The 21,782-nt window shown below is 35.5% G+C and overlaps 1 protein-coding gene across 1 annotated transcript in view; it reads right to left on the bottom strand.

Moving 5' to 3' along the window:
- The window catches only part of SCN3A (sodium voltage-gated channel alpha subunit 3), a 105,535-nt gene extending 87,463 nt beyond the window's left edge, over positions 1-18,072 (bottom strand). The window contains exons 1-5 of the mRNA XM_021713179.1: positions 18,020-18,072; positions 9,211-9,417; positions 8,177-8,486; positions 2,743-2,861; positions 1,148-1,237 (exon numbers count right to left, since the gene is read on the bottom strand). Of these exons, the coding sequence (XP_021568854.1) occupies positions 1,148-1,237; positions 2,743-2,861; positions 8,177-8,486; positions 9,211-9,230 (539 nt within the window). The 5' untranslated portion in view covers positions 9,231-9,417; positions 18,020-18,072. The remainder of the gene's footprint in view (positions 1-1,147; positions 1,238-2,742; positions 2,862-8,176; positions 8,487-9,210; positions 9,418-18,019) is intronic.
- Positions 18,073-21,782: the final 3,710 nt, after the last annotated feature.

The raw sequence follows: 21,782 nt of genomic DNA on the forward strand, positions 1-21,782 counted from the left end.
CGGCGATCCTTCCGCCTCAGCCTTCCGAGTAGCGGGAATTACAGGCGCGCGCTACCACGCTCGGCTAATTTTTGATATATATTGTAGAGACGAGGTCTAGCCAAGTTGCACCGGTGGGTCTTGAACCCATGGGCTTAGGCAATCCACTCACCTCGGCCACCCAAAGTGCTGGGATTACAGGCTGAGCCACCGAGCCCCGCCTACCTATCTTTTAATAATGTTATACAAATAAATGAAATTGATATTATATTTAAATGCTTCCATAATTTTTGCTGGAACAATCACACATAGAATAGTTTTATATAGGTATGTCTGTTTTGTTAACTCCAAAATTATATATTGTAACTGAGAGTTCTAAATTAAGTGACCTGCCTTAACTTGAAGATTATCTACTACAATCATTTCTTGAGAACAGTTTCAAACTACTATTTTTTAAAAAATGACTACTATGTTAAATTGCTGACAGTGGCTTAGAATGATGCAATAAACCACTGTAGAAATCTATACAAACAAATAAAAAGTGGCAGTACTTGTTATACTATCTTATTTTCTATTATACATTACTTTTAAAAAATAGCAATACGTTTCATAAGGTTTGAATAATCTCATCCTAATCGTGTTTTCCCCTTGAGCCCTGTTACTTTATGAGAACAGTTTTGCAGAAGACATTTCATTTGTCAATGTCTAAGTAACCTACATATCTAAATAGACATCAATGTATTTTCCCTAAATATAATAACATAACCAAAATGCCTATTTAATGCCTTAGCTAAAAACCTAAATCTATTTTATTAGAATATAGCAATAATAACACTATAATAGAATAAAATAATTGCATTCATCAAATTACGCAAATGATCATTGTGATTTATCACAAATGATTGGTTTACCAGCAAGTGTATACTAATTTATAATCTCTCTAAAATAGATTCTATCATGAATTTGTTAGAAAAATACTTACCTCATAGAGCAAAATTCCCCCAAAGAACTTCCCTTATCTTCTTCCGTATTATGGAAATAAATTTTTCTTAGACAGAAGTGTTTAGCCTGACTTCAAAAAGTGGGAACCATAAGTCAGACCATAACCACAAAGAGATTGCTACAGAATTTGAGTGTGCATTCATTCCAAGAAGTCATTCTTACTTACTCTACATTCTTTGTCCAGTCTGGAGGGTTACTCAAGGTCATAAATACACAGTTGGTCAAAATAGTGCACATGATAAGCATGCTGAATAAAGTAGATTATAGTTAAGGAGTAAATGTTCCATTTATAAATGATCCAATATACACAAAAATTTATCAGCACAAATTACCTGTGAAATTAATCTTATTTATTTTTAAAACGGTAGTAAAAATAATAAGAAATGTCAAAGCCTGTCATATGATCCTGATTCACTTTTCAAAAAATTTTATATCATATGCTCACAAAATTAAATTTAATAGAAAGTAATCTCTATCAGAAGAAATGGGAATTATCTTGCATTCCAATTATTTATATTAAATTGCACTATAAGGGAAACTTGCCATTCTTTAGTAAGTTTACAGTATGACATAAGTGTAAAAGTTGTACTTTAGATATAATTTTAATTCTCCACTGATTTATAGAAGGTTAATAGATGCAACATAAAAGGCCTGAAAATGTATAGCTCACTATATTGAAAGATTCATTGTTTGAGAATTCTACTGTAAATACTATTGTAGTTTTGTAGTGATATAACTCATTCCTTTATAGTTTAAAAAAGTAAAGGGAGATAAAATTTTATGCTGATAAGTTAATATTATTTTCCAATTTTTATTTTCACTTTATACTGTGAGGGAACCCAACAGGCCATCTAGCTATCCTCCTGTCTATAGTCCACAGCATACCTAAACATGCGTTATTCTGACACTCTCCTGAAAGTGAGCTGTAAGTTCTCTTGGAATCTCAATTGAGACTTCTCTGTAAGGAAACTTGTGATTATTTTGAGGTGAATCTTTTATTTTAAAATATAAATACTTCTCAACATTAAGCCATAGAAAAAGAGAATTCAAATGTACTTCAGAAGGTTAACAATCTCATTTGCCCCATCTCTAGGTTTTCAGTTTATATACGTCTTTTATGAATCTGCTTTTACAAAATGCCTACTCTTACATACTGCCTTAGAATATTACCTTTTTGTTTTATCATTACTTGAGAATTTCTTGAAATCCATACCTATTCTGCTCCTTTACATTTACTTTTTGACTACATTGTAAATAGTTTTAAGTTTGACTTTTTATATATATTCTCAATCAGTTACAAAGTCATATATTAGGAATTTAATAAATATTTACTAAAAGAAGGAAGGACAGGAGGAAGAATAGATCCAGATGCTAAAGATACAGACCCAATTAAGGCACGAAAGTTCGAACACTAGGTAATACAGATAGTAATACTAACCACAATTTGCCATGTTTCTTTAGCAATGGTTATATATGATTTAATTCAGGTTAATAAAGATGAAAGAAAATCTGTCTTTTACTATAAAATGCATTTCATTTACACATTCATTATCATAGTTGCATATTTTCTTCTAGAATCATAATAGTCATTTTATAATAATCTTGTTATAAAGAGTAGAAAACCAATGAGAACAAATTAAATTAACAATGCTACCTTTAATTTCAAAGAAATTTTATAAATATTTAAAAAAATATGAATGACATTTTCTTTAAAATCAAATGTTAGAAATAGCATTTAGAAAAATCACATAAAAAGGATATGAATGTACCAAAATCTTAATAGCAATTTTCCTAACAGGGTTTAGTGGTGTTAAAATATACAAGGCAGAGGTGGCACTGAATCGGAAAATTGCCTTCCCTTTATTCATTACTATAAAAGTCTGAAAAAGAAAATATGAGAAATAAATTACTAATTTAGAAATGTGACTTATTTAAATAACTTACATACATGAAGAAATTTTTAAAAATTCTGATTTGTTTATTCCAACTGGTTTGTTTAAACCAGTTGTTATGTAAAACTATAGACATGCTAAGTGTTTTAGTTAACATATAGTTACAAATAAATATACAATTTACTCTTATCTAATCTGTCTCTAAGCATCCAACTTGCATACAAACTGATAATTCTACACAACATTTTTTACTAAATTGTAATGTAGCTTTACAGATTCCAATTCTATTTAAAGCTTACTGTGTGTCTCCAGCTTTGGTAACTTTTCAGATTATTCTGTACACATCGCTACTACAATAATCTTTAATTACTTTAATTACATCAAATCTTTTAGCTCCAACATTTATGATGACTCCCTATTGTCCCTGCTGTAGTTCTCCTGATTTAAAATGTTCAAACAGGTTGAATAACCTTACTTTGCATTCTATGGATCTGCTTTGAAGGGATCAACTTCTCAGCAAATACTGACAAGGGACAGCTGCACTGAAAATTAGTCTGAAATACATCAAAGGGAATTCCTCAGCTAAAATTCTATGATCTGAAATCTACATTCATCTTCTTAGCATTAGCTATGCTACCCAGTGATTACCTACCATGTCCCTCTAGGATCGTCTTTTACTTTTTTCCCACTAGAGTCATCTCTGCTCCAGCCAGTTAATCCACTTGTCAGTCCCACTCACAACCTGTTAAACTCCCCTCGGACTCTGAAAATGAGTGTTATAGAATCCTAGAGGAAGGAGACACCTGAGAGGTTATTAATGCAAACTCCATTCCATTTCGGGGAAATGTCTCCATAACAGGACTGACAATAAAGTCCCCCTGCAGTGACCTTTGGTTGTATCAGGGGTTCTTAATCCTGCCTATATATTATAAAGTGCTGTAGAGTTTCTAAGAATTGCCAATATGTAGGTCCCATCCCAGGGGTGAATCAAACTTTCTGGGGGATGGGCACAGACTTGGATATTTTTAAAAAAATTCCTCGGGTAATTCTAATATGCAAAGTTAAATACTTTCTCTCTGGGAATTTTCTCAGCTAATGAAAATCACCTCCTTTATCATGTCTTTCCAGATAAATCACACTGCCTTCTGATCACTCCTTGTTTCCCTTTACAGCAAGTTTTAGTACATTCATTTGCATTCTTGTTCAGTTGCTTGTAATCATAGTCAAGTAGCAATTTACATGTAGTGTTCATTCCAGAGAGGACTAGGTTAGAAGTTGTTGTGAACCATGGAACATAAAGAGCCTGTAATCTACTTTTTCTCCATTTTTTGCTCACAGTATTTAATAGTGTGGTTTACAAATAAACACTTGTTTTAATTAAATGTGGGTTTACCTTAAAGATACAATTTACCTTTAAGACATCTATTTATATATCCATTTAATCAATAATATGCTTTCCCCTTTAACGAAGGACCATATCATACATGTATGTTTACTGACAAGATGCTTTGTTTGAATAGGTAGACAGAAATATTTATATTGTGAGTTTAAAGGACAGAGAAAACAATTTCTTTATTCTTTGCCCTTTTGTATTTAAGATCATAGAGCCAATTATTACTTAACTAACCACTTTTTCATGAACTGTACTCTATAAATGTGAACAATTTCATGAAAAGAGCAAGTAAACTATTCATTACTAGCAGTAGGATTTATCTGTATGGAACAGAGGACCTTAAGAGAACTGCCCTTGAAGAACAAAAGTATTAAAGCATTGTTTTTAATTCACAGGATTAGACCATTTAATATTACAGTCAAACAATCAAGATCCATTTAGGCATCCAATGACAGCAGTAACTTAGAAAAGCTCACCATAACTTAAGGTGTATTTATGTGTGCTTTTTTTTTTTTGAAACAATTTCCCTAAAAAAGCAACATTAGGAGAGGATTTTATTTTGAAATATCTGCAAAGTCAGAGTGAAAGATAATGAATCCTCTTTTAAAACATAGAGCATTTTGCTCCTCCTGCAAGGTTAGACTTTGTAGTACTAGTGGAATTAAATCTGACATGCTAACAGCATCTTCAGTGAATTTTTAGGTTCTAGAACAGAGCATGCTTTAATGTCATAATCTCAGTTACTTTCTGGGGAACAAGACCTGACACAAAGAAAAACTTTGAGCTCTGAAAAATAAGGAATAAAATACTAATGCTCTGTATAATGAAATAACTGCAAGAAAGAAAGTTTGAAATTTGGGGCTCTGACGTTATGGAGAAAGGTGCCTAAACTGAAAATTACTTGAGAAAATGGCAGGTGATTGAGGGAGAGATAAATAGTGCCAGTTCTAAAATCTGGCTTCCAAGTAATGATAAGTGATGACGTGACTTAAAAAAAAAATAGTATTAAATAAAGTTGCTAACATCACAAATGTTATAATTTGGAAGTATATTAAACTGGCTATATTATACTCTGAGCTGCTACTTGCTTATTTTTCCCAGGTGAATGAACATCTTACAAATTTACTAAAATTTGTACTACTTTGAAGCAAGAATAAGCTTTACATCTCAGTGAGCAGACCACATCAATTACAGAATTTTTAAAAAATGATGCCAACAGCCAGGCTTGGTGGCTCAGCCTGTAATCCCACGCTTTGGGAGCCTTAGGTGAGTGGATGGCCTGAGCCCACGGGTTCGAGACCCGCCTGGGCAACTTGGTGAGACCTCATCTCTACAATAAACATAAAATTAGCTGGGCGTCGTAGTGCGCGCCTGTAGTTCCAGCTACTTGGAAGGCTGAGGCGGAAGGATCGCCGGAGCCCAGCAGGTCGAGGCTGCGGTGGCCGGGAGTGGCCACTGCACTCCAGTCTGGGTGACAGAGTGAGACTCCAACTCAAAAAAAAAAGCTTTTTGCCTGCATTATTTAATAGAATTTATATAGCTTTATATTTTTAAATTCCAGAACTTCTTCCAGTAGCTTCTTACATTACTCCTTCTATCCTAAGAATCACAATTACCTTTTTCTTTAATAGCATTTCATCTTTATAGATACTTCATAAAGGAAAACAGTGCAGCCAAGTGTTAAGTGGCAGGCTACATGTTTCCCAAGATGGTTCATGGCCACTATGAATAAATCAGGGTCCAAGTCTAGCTCTCAGCCATGGATGCAATAAAAACTGACTTTGTCAACAACAGAGGACAATTTTGTTTCCTAGTGGCAGACTCAAATCAACCAACCTTGAAAACCTGGCATATAAAATCAGAATCCCAATCTGTTCATTTACAATAAGCTATATTAGTTTCACATGGACTGAAATGATTGCAACGGCATAGCCAGTACATTCTTTTCTTCAAGCTGATTTATGGAAAAACAAATTATAATCAGAAGTTTCCTTGCTGAATGTGGAGCCCAAACCAGCTGTCTTAATCAAATGATGCAGAATGTTTAAGGGCATCTGTTAGGTATCCCAGTGTAGCCTCTTCACAAGGAGGTGGGCCTGCCATTGGGAGAAAATGCTTTCGTGCTACTACGAAACATCTCTCTTGGAAAATACTAATATTTGTCTCTATTCTTCTCCCCTTGCTTCCCCCGTTAATCACACCAGGCCGATCAATTCCCTTTCTTAAGGACATTTCCGTTCTTTATGTCAGAGTATATCATACTCCTCTCTCTTGAAGGCATCTTTGCAAATATATACTTCAGCACAGTAGTTCTTAGAGGTTTTTGTTTCCAGTTTTTTGGGGGATGTCTTGTCATCATAACTAAAATGGAAACTTTTCTTTATAATTCTATAGTAAAGTATTGAAATAAATTATTTTTAGAAGTATATGAATATATACATGCTTTTATGAAACTAGTTAAAAAGGAGAAAAGAAAGAACCTATTTAATGATTTCAATTAGTTTTTATGACTTTAAATAAAACAAATAAATTGTTTAAAAAAACAACAAATATAATACAGATAACCAAATTATCTTCAGCTTGCTACACAAAGTGAGGCCCATGTATTAGCAGGATAGATATCACCTATCTTGGTTTGTAAGAAATGCGGACTCTCTGGTTCCACCCCAGACCTATGGAATCAGAATCTGCATTTTAATAAGATCCTCATGTGACTTGTATGTACTCCTTTAGAACAACAGGACTGGCTCCATGTCTGAATGGTTGACATTTGTTTTAGTGATCATCACTCTTATAAAATTAAATTGTATACTGCTTAAAGATTGCAATTTCTACAGCCTTTTTCTTTCCCTTTAAAATTTAAAATCTATTCACTTTTAAAGGGTGTGCTTTGACTAATAAAAATGTTCATCTCCCCTAATCCATAAGCCATCAGCTAATGGTTGTATTAATGTATCTTCAGTTTCTACATTGAACTGTTTTTATGTTTGTGAATGTAAAATATAAATTGTGGTTATAAGATACTAAAATAACTGATTTATACTCCATATCTGTAAAATAGAGGATAAACTACGAAAAATAAACTTTTTTCAATACCAAAATACTCAATAAAAAAGTGTAGCGGTTTACCAGGTATTTTTTATAAAATGCCAACTGGCTGGTTTAACCATAGAAACTAGCTAATTATGACAGAATTATGTGCTTGTTTTAAGGTTAGGAAGATACAGTCATAACTGTTGATTTAAATCATGTGTTATGGTGAAAACTTGTAAGTTTTTTGTTTTGTTTTTTGTTGTCTATTCTTAACTTTCTTTTCCCCCTCAGGACAATGTTTCAACAATATGCAGGTGTTCCAGAATCTAGCCTGTCACAAACTAAGTTTAAGAGAAGATCCTAATCATATTCCAGGTTAGTAGGCAAAAAGAAAAAAAAAAAAATCTCTGGGTGAACATGCCTCTCCATGCATTATTTGCTGTGGAGGATGCTAAGTAAAAGACTATTTATTGTCCTATAGAATAAAAATTATAGTGAAGGAACCTCAAACCAATGAGAACTGAGAAATTAGTACATCCGCCCATAATTCTCTCTCTTTCTTTGCAAATCCTGTGCTTAAATATGTCATCCATAACATATTTTCTTTTGATGTCAATTTTTATTTTAATCTCTATTTCTGTGAGATTGTAGAAATTGTTCATCTATTTATATCTCTCACTGTAGCCAACTCTTGATTTTATTTTTTAAAATGTTTCTGTTTATTATATTGTGCTTAAAAGTGAGTGGGAGAAAATAATATAATAAAATCTTTAGCAGGAGAAAAATTATGGTGCAATAGGTATATAAGCCCCATAAAAGTATATTAAAGTTAGTAGTTTAATTAAAGATGTATTGGAAGTATAAAATCAACACTCACTTTCTTATTGATATAGTAGGGGTCCAGATCCTCCAGGGGTTCTGATACCATCTCTGGAGGAATGTCTCCATAAATAAATGGAAGGTTCTTTCCGGCTTCCAAGTCACTATTTGGCTTTGGTTTGTTCTCATCATCGTCTTGTTCTTTTTTAGGCTTTTTGGCTTTCTCTTCTGCAGCACGTTTTTCGATAGCAGCAAGAGATTCTCTAGTAAAAAGGCGGAAACTTTCAGGTCCCGGGGGTACCAGCAGTGCCTGTGCCATCTTTTCATCCTGCACATTTAATACGTTTAGCTTCTTGCATAAGAATTGTCTGCAATAAAGGGAAAAAGGGCATGATTTAGGAAAGCAATTGATAGAGAGGGAAAAAGAAATCAACCAAATGTAATTTCATGTTTTTTAATAATTTTTAAAAAACGCTATACACATTAAGTCATACTTTAGTGCTTCTCTATACATTTTAACTTGAAAGCATCATTATTCAATCTAATTTTCAATAAACCAACTTTATAAATCTATCTAAAGTCTGTTCTTAATGCTAGTTAGCCCCATTTAGCCATTCCGCAATGTACAGTATATATATTTTAAAACATCATATTGCATGTGATAAATATATACAATTTCATTTCTCAAAAAGAATCAAACAAAACATTGTAAAAAGTCTGTTTTGAAACCTTTAAGCCAAAATATATTGTAGCATACTTTCAGTAAAAGAGTAATGTTTGTCAACAAAATGGCTTAAGGAACTATTATTCCTCCTTACTTTTCCCCACAAATTTCTAACTCCCCAGATAAAGAAGTACAGGTAACAATGCAATTACTGTGATACATCCTTGACTCATAAAATCTCAGCATAGGAAAGGAAGTTTGCCTAGCCCAACCACTGTTCTAGTTGTCAGCATCATTGACAAGTAATGTTCCGGGAAAGAGCTGATTGCCAGCAGTGGCATGGAAGCCACTGCTGCTAGAAAAAACTATCCATCTTTTGATATTTCCTTTCTTTTATTAAGCCAGACTGTTTCCTTCTAACTTTTTACCTTGAATCCTTCTGAGACATGCTGTGAGACAGTGGAGAATATGTTTACTTCCTCTTCTAGTCTGCTGCCCTTCAATTATTTCAAAACAATTTAAATATTCTTCCTGCATCTCCCATTTGTTTTAGTGGCTCTTTTCTAAACTCTGGCTCTGCCTCCATGAGCTGTGTGATCTTGGATAATATAACCCCTCACTGCTTCAATCTTCACCTATAAAATGGGGATATTAGGAGAACCAATCTCCCGGGTTATTACAAGTAATAAATGAATTAAGTATGGTATCTAGAATGGTTTCTGGAACTAGTAAGCACTATATTATTGTCAACTATCATAATCAAATTGTCTTCAGTTTTTCTATTTTCTAGCCTTTCCCCCCCTCTCTTATGGTTTGCAGCATCCTTACAATTCAAATTACTCTTGTTTAAACAAGCTCTTGCTTGATGTACTGGAATCACAACTGATCACAAGCTTCAGGGAAGAACTCAGAAGAGTAGTGTACACGGCCACTTTCAGTCAGGCCTATCACCTGGCTGGGAAAGGAAAGAAGGCAAACAGAATGCTCTGCTCAATCCCCCAGGGAAGGGAAGAAAATTCTATCTGCAGGAAATATGATAGAACTCTCAAAAGTACAGGAAACCAGCTACATACATTTTGAAAAATAAGTAACAGCTATTTTATTTTGCATCATGCCAAAAATCACACTTAAAAAATCAAGATAGAAAATAGAAGCAATGTCAACAAAATGCAATGAGTACATCAGTCATCTTGCAGAAGAATCTACAACTATGGCACTGACGAAATCAAAGTCATCTGTGACATTTTCCCCATCCCTACCTCCTCCTCTTCTGCATGTATTCAAATCTCCATAGTAGTTTATCCCTAAACAGCCTTCTTTTTTTTATTTTTATTTTTTGAGTTGGAGTCTCACTCTGTCCCCCCAGACTGGAGTGCAGTGGCTACTCCCGGCCACTGCAGCCTCGACCTGCTGGGCTCCAGCGATCCTTCCACTTCAGCCTTCCGAGTAGCCGGAATTACAGGCATGCGCTAACCACGCCTGGCTGATTTTTTTAATTTATTGTAGAGATGAGGTCTCGCCAAGTTACCCAGGCGGGTCTCGAACCCGTGGGCTCAGGCAATCCACTCACCTCAGCCTCCCAAAGCGCGGGATTACAGGCTGAGCCACGGAGCCCGGCTCCTAAACAGCCTGACAATTCTCAGCAGCTCACTATGTGGATATACTTGATCTTACAGACTAGAGTTCTGGATCTCTTTAGGAAAAAAAATATATAGGTTACTATGTGTTTTTCGAGTTTATATAATATCTTAATTACTGGATCCCTGGTCTGTTCCAGTGACAAAAAGTGTTTTTAATATTGGGCGTGTCTTTTCTCTGAATTAGTATTTATGATATAACATTGCCATTATATTTGTTGCTACTATGAAGGTATATTTTAAATTATTTATAAAATATCAGGTTTGTCAACAGATTATACCATTTTTCCTACTAATTCTGAAAAAGAACTACTGCTTTGTAGTTGGGCAGAGCATTTTTTCCTCCATCAAGTGATACATGAATCAGGTTTGAGAACAATTATATTTTACCCAAAAATCAATCATTTATTTGATACCTTCAAAATTCACAGTAGACAGCACAAAACAGAACTAATGTTTTCAACCATCCTATGTCAATTTTGATGGCCACATAGTCAGTCCAACTATTGGCTGTGTGAACTAATCACAGCTTTTATGCTTTTGAGTGCTGAAAGAGTTCGAGCATTTTCTGCAAGCCTTAAGTACCCAGAGATACACATCTCTGTCTTATATCACCTGTCATGAATTGAATGACTATTAAAATGAAACAGCCTGACAAACATATCTTAAGCTCATTCTTTGGGCCATGGTTGCTTTTTTTAGGGGAGAAAAAAAGATTACTTTTGTATTTGAGCATTCATTTGAACTAATTTTGGTTTTTTTATTGACACAATGAAATGAACAACACGGCAGTTGGATCGGGAGGTCTGGGTTAGTATTGAGTCAGCCTGAGTTGTATAGCCTCCCTCTGCCTTCGTGTCATTAGGGCACCTCATCATAGAGGTGGCAACCCTTTGGAAGAGAGGGGTAACTAATTATACTTCCATCATTTTACTTAATTAGAGCCTCCTGGTTTCAAAATAATATTAGATTTAAAATATATAACATGGAAATCTCTCAATAATCTTCACAAATTATACTGATTTTTTCTGACATGACATAGAATAAGGTACCATCACAAAATCATGAAAAGCTATTTACAAAGAAATAATCCTTTACCTTCTTGTTACTTATCAAAGGCCACAATGAAGAATTTGAATCTAGGTCTAAAGAAAGTGGAAAAGTCTATTTGAAATTCCCATACTGTTGTCTCTAAGTCCTAAGAAGGTAGGCTAGTCCCAGACTCTCAGCTTCTTCCATACAAGGAGAATTAGGGTTGGCCCAATGTTTGGATAGGCTGAGACATTAAATAATTTAATGAGTAGAGTTTCTCGTTGCTTCACCTACAGCTTTGCTGTTTAGAAACCTCTAATAGAAATCTTTGGCAGTTCTCTTTGAATTTTTTTCTTCTTCTTTCTTGTTCTTTGGGAGCTTATTATATAGAGCTCTTACATAATTTTATATTCATATTAGGGCGGTCTTTAAAAATTAATCATTACTGATGTCTTGGTGTGGAATATATTTTATTAATGAATATATGTGCATTATAATTTATTAAAATATATGAAATTTAATATACCAAATTTTCTCCAGAGCTATCTTTGTAAGGACAAAAAAAGATAAGAAAAAATCTGAGGAAATCTTTTTGCTTCAAAACCAAAGCACCTGTGTGTGAGTAATGTAAATAAATCCATTTGTTAATCAGTAAAATGACTGTGGTTTCATATAACCTACTTGAGGAATGAACCAAAGAATTTCAAATCTGGAAGGGATCTTGGGATGACTTATTCAGGAAATATTTATTGAGGGATTTCTTTGTCCCTTCCCTCAAGGAGCTAACAGCCCAGTGGGAGAGACAGATGTTATATACATCATTATAATACAATTATATATTGTTGGTTATTTTCTGAGGTTCATAAAAGGGATCAGTTTGTGCCTCCCAAGGAAGGGAGAGAGGGGTATGGTTCAGGGAAGTTCCCCCAAGGAAGTGATATTGGAGAAGGTTTTGTAGACTAGTTGGAATTTGACAGGGGGTTGTTGTTGGTGGTAGCTTGGTAGGAAGACCTATCAGAAGAGACACTCTGAGCAGGCAGGGGGAAGCATGTGTGTGGAAGCAGAGACAAGAAAGATCATGGGGAGTTTGGGAAGAACTATAAGCAATGTATTATTATAGGTGGACACCAACCTACAAAAAAGGGAGTATCATGAGATAAAACTGGAAAGTTAGGCAGGGTAGATTACCAAGAGTCCTATAAACCATGAATGGGAAGTACCATAATAAACTTGAAGATGAGAAAGATGGTGGCAGGCAGTATGAAGGGTAGACAGGTAGGGAGTAGTTGTTTTCAAACATTTTACACTCTTAGAATTATTGATGAACCTAAAGAGTTTTTGTTTTGGAGGGACTTACCTATCCATACTTGTATTAAACATTAAAACAAAAATGTAAAAGATTTCATTAATTTATAAGCACTTACACGTTTACATAAACAACAAACTGTTAATAAAAAATAACTATAATATCCCAAACACAAAGAATTTAGTGAGAAGAATGAATTTATTTTACATTTAGGCAAATCTCTTTACCGTTTGGCCTAATAGACTACAGCTAGATTCTCATATCGGCACTGTGTTTAATCTGATATAATATGTTGTTTTGATTAAAATATAAGAAGAAAATTCTCACATATGTATGACTGGAAAATTGTGAATATTATTCCTTGATATCACCTCAAAACTCTACAAATAGTAGTTTATTAGTTTCATTGTGAAATCTGAAACCATATCAATGAACTTTTTATCTACCTTGGTCTTTCAATAGATCCTTTGACTAGTTAAAGGATATATATGATTTTATGCCATCATGCATGGGTTATTTTAGCATATGGCTATGCAGTTCTTCCAAATTTTGACAAATTTTCTTATATAACATTCAAAAATCACATTTGTTAATATTACCCCAGATGTCATGAGCAAAGTCGTAATATATTGGGAGATTGTCAAGCTCCCAGTGACAGGTAAAAGTTTTCCATAATTCCAGTTTCCACTTGAAGGCTTCAGTTTTAACACTGACAACAAATCTTGTCATTTGCTTTTCCTTAAATGACAGGCTTTCTCTTTGTTCATTTTTTAGAAAATATGTGCCAAATACCAAAGTGAATAACCATAGTTTGTCATTTATTCTTTGAAGTGAAAGTGGTGCTCCATGAAAAAAAAGTGGCTTATTCAGCTTGTGAAGTAGTCACACAAGTGCTTTTCCTAGAGACAACCATGGCACTTCGGTATGCAGCAGAAATACTTTATGTATTCCTCCCATTTCATCATACAGAATATTAAAAATATGTACTCTGAGGGTTTCAATTGAACAAAGTTAATATTCACTGCTTATCAGAAATTTCTTATGTGAACTGACATTGTTTTTCTTACTGGGAGTGTATAGCAATGAAGAAAACAAGGACAACTGCTACAGTTTGATGCTACTGCCTTGATTCCTGCTAAAGCATTAGCAGTTTTGCCCCTAAGATTTTTGCACTATCAGTGTAAGTGCCAAAACAGTGAAAAACAGGCAAATGGAACTTTGGTATTTTTATGAAAATAGTTTAGACTTCAAAGCTTCCCTTCAAAGGGCCCCAGGGATCCCCTAATTATCTAAATTCCACACATTGAGAATAGCTTCCCTAGAAGAAAGCAGTTGGATGCCATTTAGTATTCCAAAGGGGAGGAAGAGGGGATCTGAATACTCAAGTACTAAAAGGCATGGACTTGACAATCAAAACTGGATTCAAGCCCTGGGTCTGCCATGTTCTAGCAGTTTAAAAAAATTCTTTATAATCTTCAGGTTCCCTAGCCTGTATAATGGAGATAATCATAGCAATGATATTATATACTTTATAGAGTTAATGTGACATTTAAATGAGGAAATGCAACTGATGGGCGAGCACAGTGCCCAGAAGATAGTAGGCTAGCAGTAAGATAGGGAGAAAAACCACAGCCAAAAGAGTGTAGTCAATATGCAACTATAGGAGAGAGAAAAAACAACGAAATTTTGTTACTGGCTTATATGAAGAGTGAATATATTAGGAGATTAAACTCATTCCCTGGTTTCTGGCTTAAGCCACAAATTGACATGAACCCAAAAGAAAAATGGAGAAGTTTTGTAAGGTTTGATAATAAATTTTGTTTGGAACCTGTTTAGTTTAAGATGCCCATGGGACAACTGGATATGTTACTAAAATATGGGTCTGAGACTTACGAAAGCTGTCTGGGCTAGGGAAATGTTGATTAAGGAGTTCCTGGTTGAAACTGAAGCTAAGAATAGGTGTGAAATTTCTCTGGGAAAAAAAGTAGAATGATAAGGAGGCAGGACTCAGGTGGCCACCAATTATTATTATTATTTTTTTTGAGTTGGAGTCTCACTCTGTTGCCCAGACTGGAGTGCAGTGGCCGCTCCCACCCACCGCAGCCTCGACCTGCTGGGCTCTGGTGATCCTTCCGCCCCAGCCTTCCAAGTAGCTGGAACTACAGGCACACGCTACCACGCCCGGCTAATTTTTTTGATTTATTGTAGAGATGAGGTCTCGCCAAGTTGCCCAGGCGGGTCTTGAATCCGCAGGCTCAGGCAGTCCACTCACCTCAGCCTTCCGAAGGGTGGAATTACAGGCGGAGCCACCGAGCCTGGCTCCACCAATTCTTAAGTAGTAGGAACATAGGGAACATTAGACAATGAGGTTAGAATGACTATCTACATGCCAAAGAGGAATTTCCAAGATATAAATTAAAAGTAATATATTGAATTTAACAATTAGTCCAACTCTCTGCCTTTAAAATAGATGAAGACCAGGTCCAAGGAAGCCAAGGAATCTCTTCTGAAATGTCTAATGACAAGCACAAATTGTGACTTTTTCCATTATAGTTGAGATGTTTGCCTTGAATCTTACTACCATAAGATTCAATTTTTTAGAGACCTAAAATGTATATAAATAACTACAGAAAAATAAATTTTTATAGTTCAATCCAGTTTTCTAGATTCACATATCAGTGTGCTATGATACTAACATAAACTTCTGAAGTTACCCAATTCAATGATTACAAAACTAATATTTGTTATTGAATCAGAATCTAGAAAAAGAAGGCATAGTAAACATTTGGGATATGCTGTGGCATTATCAAGGCAAAATATTTTTTTTTCCCATTAGTCATATAGCCCTTGGGTTCTCATTTTGCCCAATTTTCCAGACGGTTTGGTGAATTGTATTGGTTTATAACATGTTATTATCAGTAGTGACTCTCTTTCTTTCTTTCTCTCTCTCTGTAGGGATTTTTATGATTATGTTGCAGACAAAATCGATTAGTTCTGGTCTGTTTCCATGGAAACAAAATTGTGTCAAAAGGTTGTAAATTTGCCATTTTCATGGATGAAAGGTTGCTCTAGTCATACAACTTGAGATATTAGGAAAAAACCCACAATTTATTTTCATGTCCTTGGTGAGAAGAGTATGAGTTATTAGGAAAGACTGGGTTCATTACAGAGGAAAGAATGCTGTGTTTTCTGAGTATCAATAAGAGACAGAGATTATATAGGAAAAGAATAATTTAAAAGATTGACTAATACTATATTGAAGAAAAAATTTTTTTATTGGAATTTTCATTGTGGACTAATCATTGTCTGGTATTTATAGTATATTCTCAGGTAGCATATGAGACCAACAGCATATTTTACCAAAGGCATACATAGAGCACTCAGCACATTATAATGATAACCACTGGACATACTACAAGGCAGAATTAAATATTATTTTCTATATTTCAAAAGAGTTTTAAGATAATACTTGGTTGATGTGCCTTCCTAACCAGGCGACTATGAGGATTAAATAGTATTAGGTAAAATTCTGCTGAATAATTATTATGTCTCAGGCATTGTCATGTAATTTATGAATATTAAATCACTATTACAATCTTATGAGGTTGGTACTATTACTGTTTCCATTTTACTGATCAAGAAACCTAGGTAAAGATAAAGCAAACAGAATGAGTTAATAACAAACATAAAACCCACATCTAATAGATATGTGTTCACATATATGTTAAGCACTTTGGAGTTATTTAAGGATAAATTAAAAGCCTGGACTAGCTTCTTCTGTCAAATACCTCTTACTCTATGTTATCAAAATATTTAGCATTACTATTAGTCTGAATAAAGGTATCACCACATTATGGCCAAATACAATCTATACATTTTTATTATTGTTCCCTTCCTATTAGCTAAATACAAGATTGCCAACACATAGATATTATTTATTAATTTGCTGTTTAAAAAGAGGATCTATTTCTGCCTTCCTCTATCTGGACTCAGTGTCATGACTCTGAAAAATAAAACTTAGTTTTTTTGGGGGGGGGGTTGTTTGTTTGTTTGTTTTTTCAAGCCTGAGCTCATCTCAGACAACTATCTTTTTTGGTTTTTGGTGTTTTTTTTTTTGAGTCAGGGTCTCACTCTGTCTTCCAGGCTAGAATACAGTGTCATGATCATGCATACAGCAGCCTTGACCTCTTGGGCTCAGGTGATCCTCCACCTCAGCATCCTGAATAGCTGGGACCATAGGTGCAGGCCACCATGCCCAACTAATTTTTTGATTTTTTTGAGATGAGATTTCACTATGTTGTCCAGGCTGCTCTTGAACTCCTGGGCTCAAGCAATCTGCCCTCCTCAGCCTCCCAAAGTGCTAGGCAATTATCTTGAAAATAATAATCAGTTTTTAGGAGTTGATATTTCTTGTGACTTCATCCTTATCAGACAGTTGTAAGCTTGAAGAGAAAACTGTTAACTAATGACAAAAATTAATCCAACATTTTAATAAAAATCAGCATCACTGGTTGTATAAGCTCTTAAATTTTTCTACTATATGCTTGTAAACTGAAGTAAGTTGTGTGTTTGATGTCTCAATATCTATTCCACTCCAGATTCCTCCATGAAGCCCTTGCCAGTCATTGGTTAAGAACCAGGTATATGATCTAATTCTGGCCCACAAAAGGTGAGGGGAATTCTGTCATGTGGGTGTCTGTAAAGATTTGTTCACTCCAAAAACAGAGACTGAACAGGAGACAGGATTGCCTGTCCTCCAGACTTGTTTCCATTGGGATATAATACATGACACTACTTCAGCTGACTTAAAACTAGGAGGGATGCCAATCTGAGGGCAAAGCTGACACACTGAGGGTGGCAGATCACAGAGACATATTTACCCCCCTGGGCCCTTGATGGGTCGCTCAGCTCTTAGATCCCAACAACCTCTGCACTGCTTGTTCTGTTTAATAAACATCCTTTTTGACTAAGACAATTTTAGACAGTTTTTCTAGTTAGTTGCAGTTGATACACCAAATAAATAAGTACTCTTTGTTCAGTTGAAAAACTTGGCCGGTCCAGAAGGCAGTTCACAACCAAATACTAACCACATATTTGGATGTCTTTTACCCCATATAATCAGGTGAGCTGTGGATCTAATTATAAATAAATCAGATAAAATTCAAAGTAAATACAATCCTAGGTAATTTACTAAATACACAAGATGAATATATCTCTTAAAAGAAAAATAAATAATAAGCCAGATTAATCTTTCTTTCTTACAGCAATAGCCTTTGGCATCATTCCATTCCCTGTAGTCATCTCTGTCATGTCTCCATCTATGTATTTGACTCTTTGAAGAAACAAATGATGAAGAGGGAGAAAATTACTTCTCTGCCCTCTTTTTGTCCTGATACGGCTGTCCTTGTTGGCTAGCTGGGATTTTTTTTTTTTTTTTTTTTGAGTTGGAGTCTCACTCAGTCGCCCAGACTGGAGTGCAGTGGCCACTCCCGACCACCGCAGCCTTGGCCTGCTGGGCTCCGGCGATCCTTCCGCCTCAACCTTCCAAGTAGCAGGAGCTACAGGCGCGCGCTACCACGCCCCGCTAATTTTTTTATTTATTGTAGAGATGAGGTCTCGTCAAGTTGCCCAGGCGGGTCTCGAACCCGCGGGCTCAAGCAATCCACTCACCTCAGCCTCCCAAACGCGCGGGATTACAGGCTAAGCCACCGAGCCCGGCTAGCTGGGATTTTAGTTTACTTTCCACAAACAAATTTATACCCAGAAGTATTTTAGGTACCTTGGATAGTCACAGCACCTTTTTTCCGGAAAAGTTGCGAGCCTCTTCTGGGAATTATTTCACTTGTTCTTATAATATCCCTAGAAGAGATTCTGTGTGTTTTTTCCTCTGTAAACCAGTTTGCCATGAATCCTTGACAGATATCTCATCCCTGACAAACTCTGATGTGGCTTGGCTTCAGTTTGCTTGCTCCATGATCTGTGTAGAAAGAGAATACAGGTAAAGTGAGCTCACAATCTTTGACATTTAGAATGAAGTGGGATGCAGTGCTCGGGCTCTGTGTCTGGGTTTAGTTACTTTGTTTATTTACAGCCCTAGATCAAGAAAGCAGCCTTGATGCAAAGCAGGACATTTGACCCTCATAAGAAGCGTGTACCAGAATGCTCCAGGAAGAATGGGAGTCGGAAGTGTATCCTGGCATGCTCTAGGAAGAATGGGACCAGGAACCACTGCCAGGATCATGGGGTGGGGGTGGGGCACTCCTCCTTTCTTTGACAACCTTGACTCATTTACTTTTTCAGAGGGCACGCTGACACTCCTGAGCATTTTTCTATTCTTCATCTCCTACTTTTTTCTTTCCTTCCCCTTTGCTTCTTTTCCTCAAATACCTCAGAACAAAGAGGCAGACTCGTGGAGCCTGTGGTCAACACTGGTATTGCAGTTCCTTATTCTAGTTCCTTTTCCTCTCCACCTAAAACTCAGTTTGATTGGCTTACTGAGATAAGACAAATGAACCTCATTCAGTGGCTTTTATGAGTAAATTTTAGACAAACTGAAGTAAAAAGCCAGCATACTAAACTGTAATATTAATCTAAATATAATAATCATATATCATACTCCTTTCAGCTAAACTAACAGCAATGGTTTAGGACAGTTAAACCAATGAGATTATTTCAAAGGGCAGTATATGCAATTCTGAAATCAGCAATTGACATTTAAAATAATATTTATTATAATTCACTTATACAATGCTCATAAGCCAAACTGGTCTTGAATCCTCATCAATAAAACTCCTTTTACCATTAACTATGACAAAAAAAATTAAATCTCACTTTAAAAATTTCATACACAGTCTATGAAAATTTTGTCTCCAGATGAATTCTCTCCTAAGCCAACATTCTTTTCTCTGTTCTGTCCCCAGAGTGATCTTACCCTTATTAAACACATATCTTACCCTTATTAAAATCTGTCAGCGACTCTCAGAATCACTTCAGCAAAGTGTGTAAGTGCCTTCATGCTCTGGCCTCTGCCTCTCCTTCCTATCTCTCACTTTGTGGTGGGTTTGAATTTGAAATTATCTTAACAAAGTTTCAGCATTTTAGAAACTCAAGGGAAGTTCTTCATTCTACAAATGAGGAAATAATAGTACAGAGTGTGATAGAAACTTTACCCTGAAAAGGGTAGGTGTCACCAATTAAGGAATCTTGAAGAAAGTTGCCTTAATTTTATTTTTCTTAAGCCATTCCTGTTTACTATAACCGTTACTAATGTTAACAATTGCATTTCTTAGAGGTAAGTTTAATTGTTTATATTTCCTTTGGTGTTTAGTTAATACTGACAATTTTTTTTATCCCTTTAGATCTTCTAGTCCCCAGTGTTTTTAAAATTTTCATTTTACTATAGATTCATTGTTTTTTTTTTTGAGTTGGAATCTCACTCTGTCGCCTAGACTGGAGTGCAGTGGCCGCTCCCAGCCACCACAGCCTCGACCTGCTGGGCTCCGGCGATCCTTCCGCCTCAGCCTTCCGAGTAGCCGGAATTACAGGCATGCGCTACCACGCTGATTTTTGATTTATTGTAGAGATGAGGTCTCGCCAAGTTGCCCAGGCGGGTCTCGAACCCGCGGGCTCAGGCAATCCACTCACCTCAGCCTCCCAAAGGCGCGGAATTACAGGCTGAGCCACCGAGCCCAGTTAGCTTCGTTGTTTTTAGCATCATTTTGCCTCTTTAGTTTATCCTTTATTTCTGGCCATTTATGCTATTTTCTTTTCTTTCAATTGATTTTATCTTCCTTTATACTGACAACATGATACGCTGTTTCAGAATTTTTCAGACCCATCTGGGTCATGCATTAGACTGTAAGACTTTGACTACTCAGCACTTTGTGCAAGGGCTGAAGCAGATCCAAAGTGGCTCACAGAAGAACTCACAGGCTTTCCCAGCAGGTCCTTGGCAGTACTTCCCCATAAGGAAGAGACAGCCTTCCATGGGGTGGGAACTGGTTGGTTCTTTAACCTCTGTAATGGGGTCACAATCCTACTTCCCATCTGCTCATTTGGTTTTAAGACTTGAGGTCCTTATCGAGGAGGTAATTCAAGTGGCTAGGTCACCAAGATATCATAAAGTGAAATACTGGAATGTTTTCTAGAAAACAAACCATATACCACTTCTCAGGATGCTCCAAAGATTATCCTTGTAGTGAATTTGACAACCTTCATGGTGGTTCATATTAACTTAAAGTCTGAGATTTCTTTCTTTGTGTTATATAAAATTCATTTATACCTTTATTTTAAAAATATTGAGGCCCAGAGTCAAATGAATATTCTAAAAAAGTAACTTCATTAACTCACAGTCTTTGATAGGTATATCATATACATTTTTTTTCCATTTTCTTGAACTTCCTATTGCACAAGGATTTAAAAAAAAATAAGAGGTGGATATAATAAATAAAAATCAAATCCCTCCAAGTATGTGACTTAAAAGATTTGTTCATTCTCCATTCATGTATAACTCTATATAATTTAGAAATATAAACACTTTTTCTCGAGGTCTATACTCCATTTTTTAATGAAAATAAATATTAAAACTTGAACTTGGAAGTTCAGTATCCTAAAACTGAAAAGGACCTTTCAGACAATTTTGTTTCACCAATCTAATTTAAAGCAGTGGTTATAATTTAGCATCAGGATCACCTGGAGAGCTCCTTGTTAAAACACTGCTTTCTGGGTGCCACTCCAGAGTTGCTCATTTAGTAGACATGGATGGGACCCAGATTTGCACTTCTAACAATACACAGGTAATTCTGATATTGCTGGCCCAGGAACCACACTTTGACAATGCCTAGCTTACAGAATCCAGAATTTTATTTTATTTTATTTTTTTTAGAAATATATATACAAGTAAAATTACTTTTATTTTTATGATTTCTCAAAAATGACAATCATAGCTTCTTCAGTCTCATTTATTCATTGATTTAATGCCCTGTGGTGTAATTCCTCTGAACTTGGAACCTTGAAATGATTTATG

This window comes from Carlito syrichta, unplaced genomic scaffold (genome assembly GCF_000164805.1).
Source record: "Carlito syrichta isolate Samal-C Ts95f unplaced genomic scaffold, Tarsius_syrichta-2.0.1 Scaffold304334, whole genome shotgun sequence".
In the NCBI taxonomy this organism is placed as follows: Eukaryota; Metazoa; Chordata; class Mammalia; order Primates; family Tarsiidae; genus Carlito; species Carlito syrichta.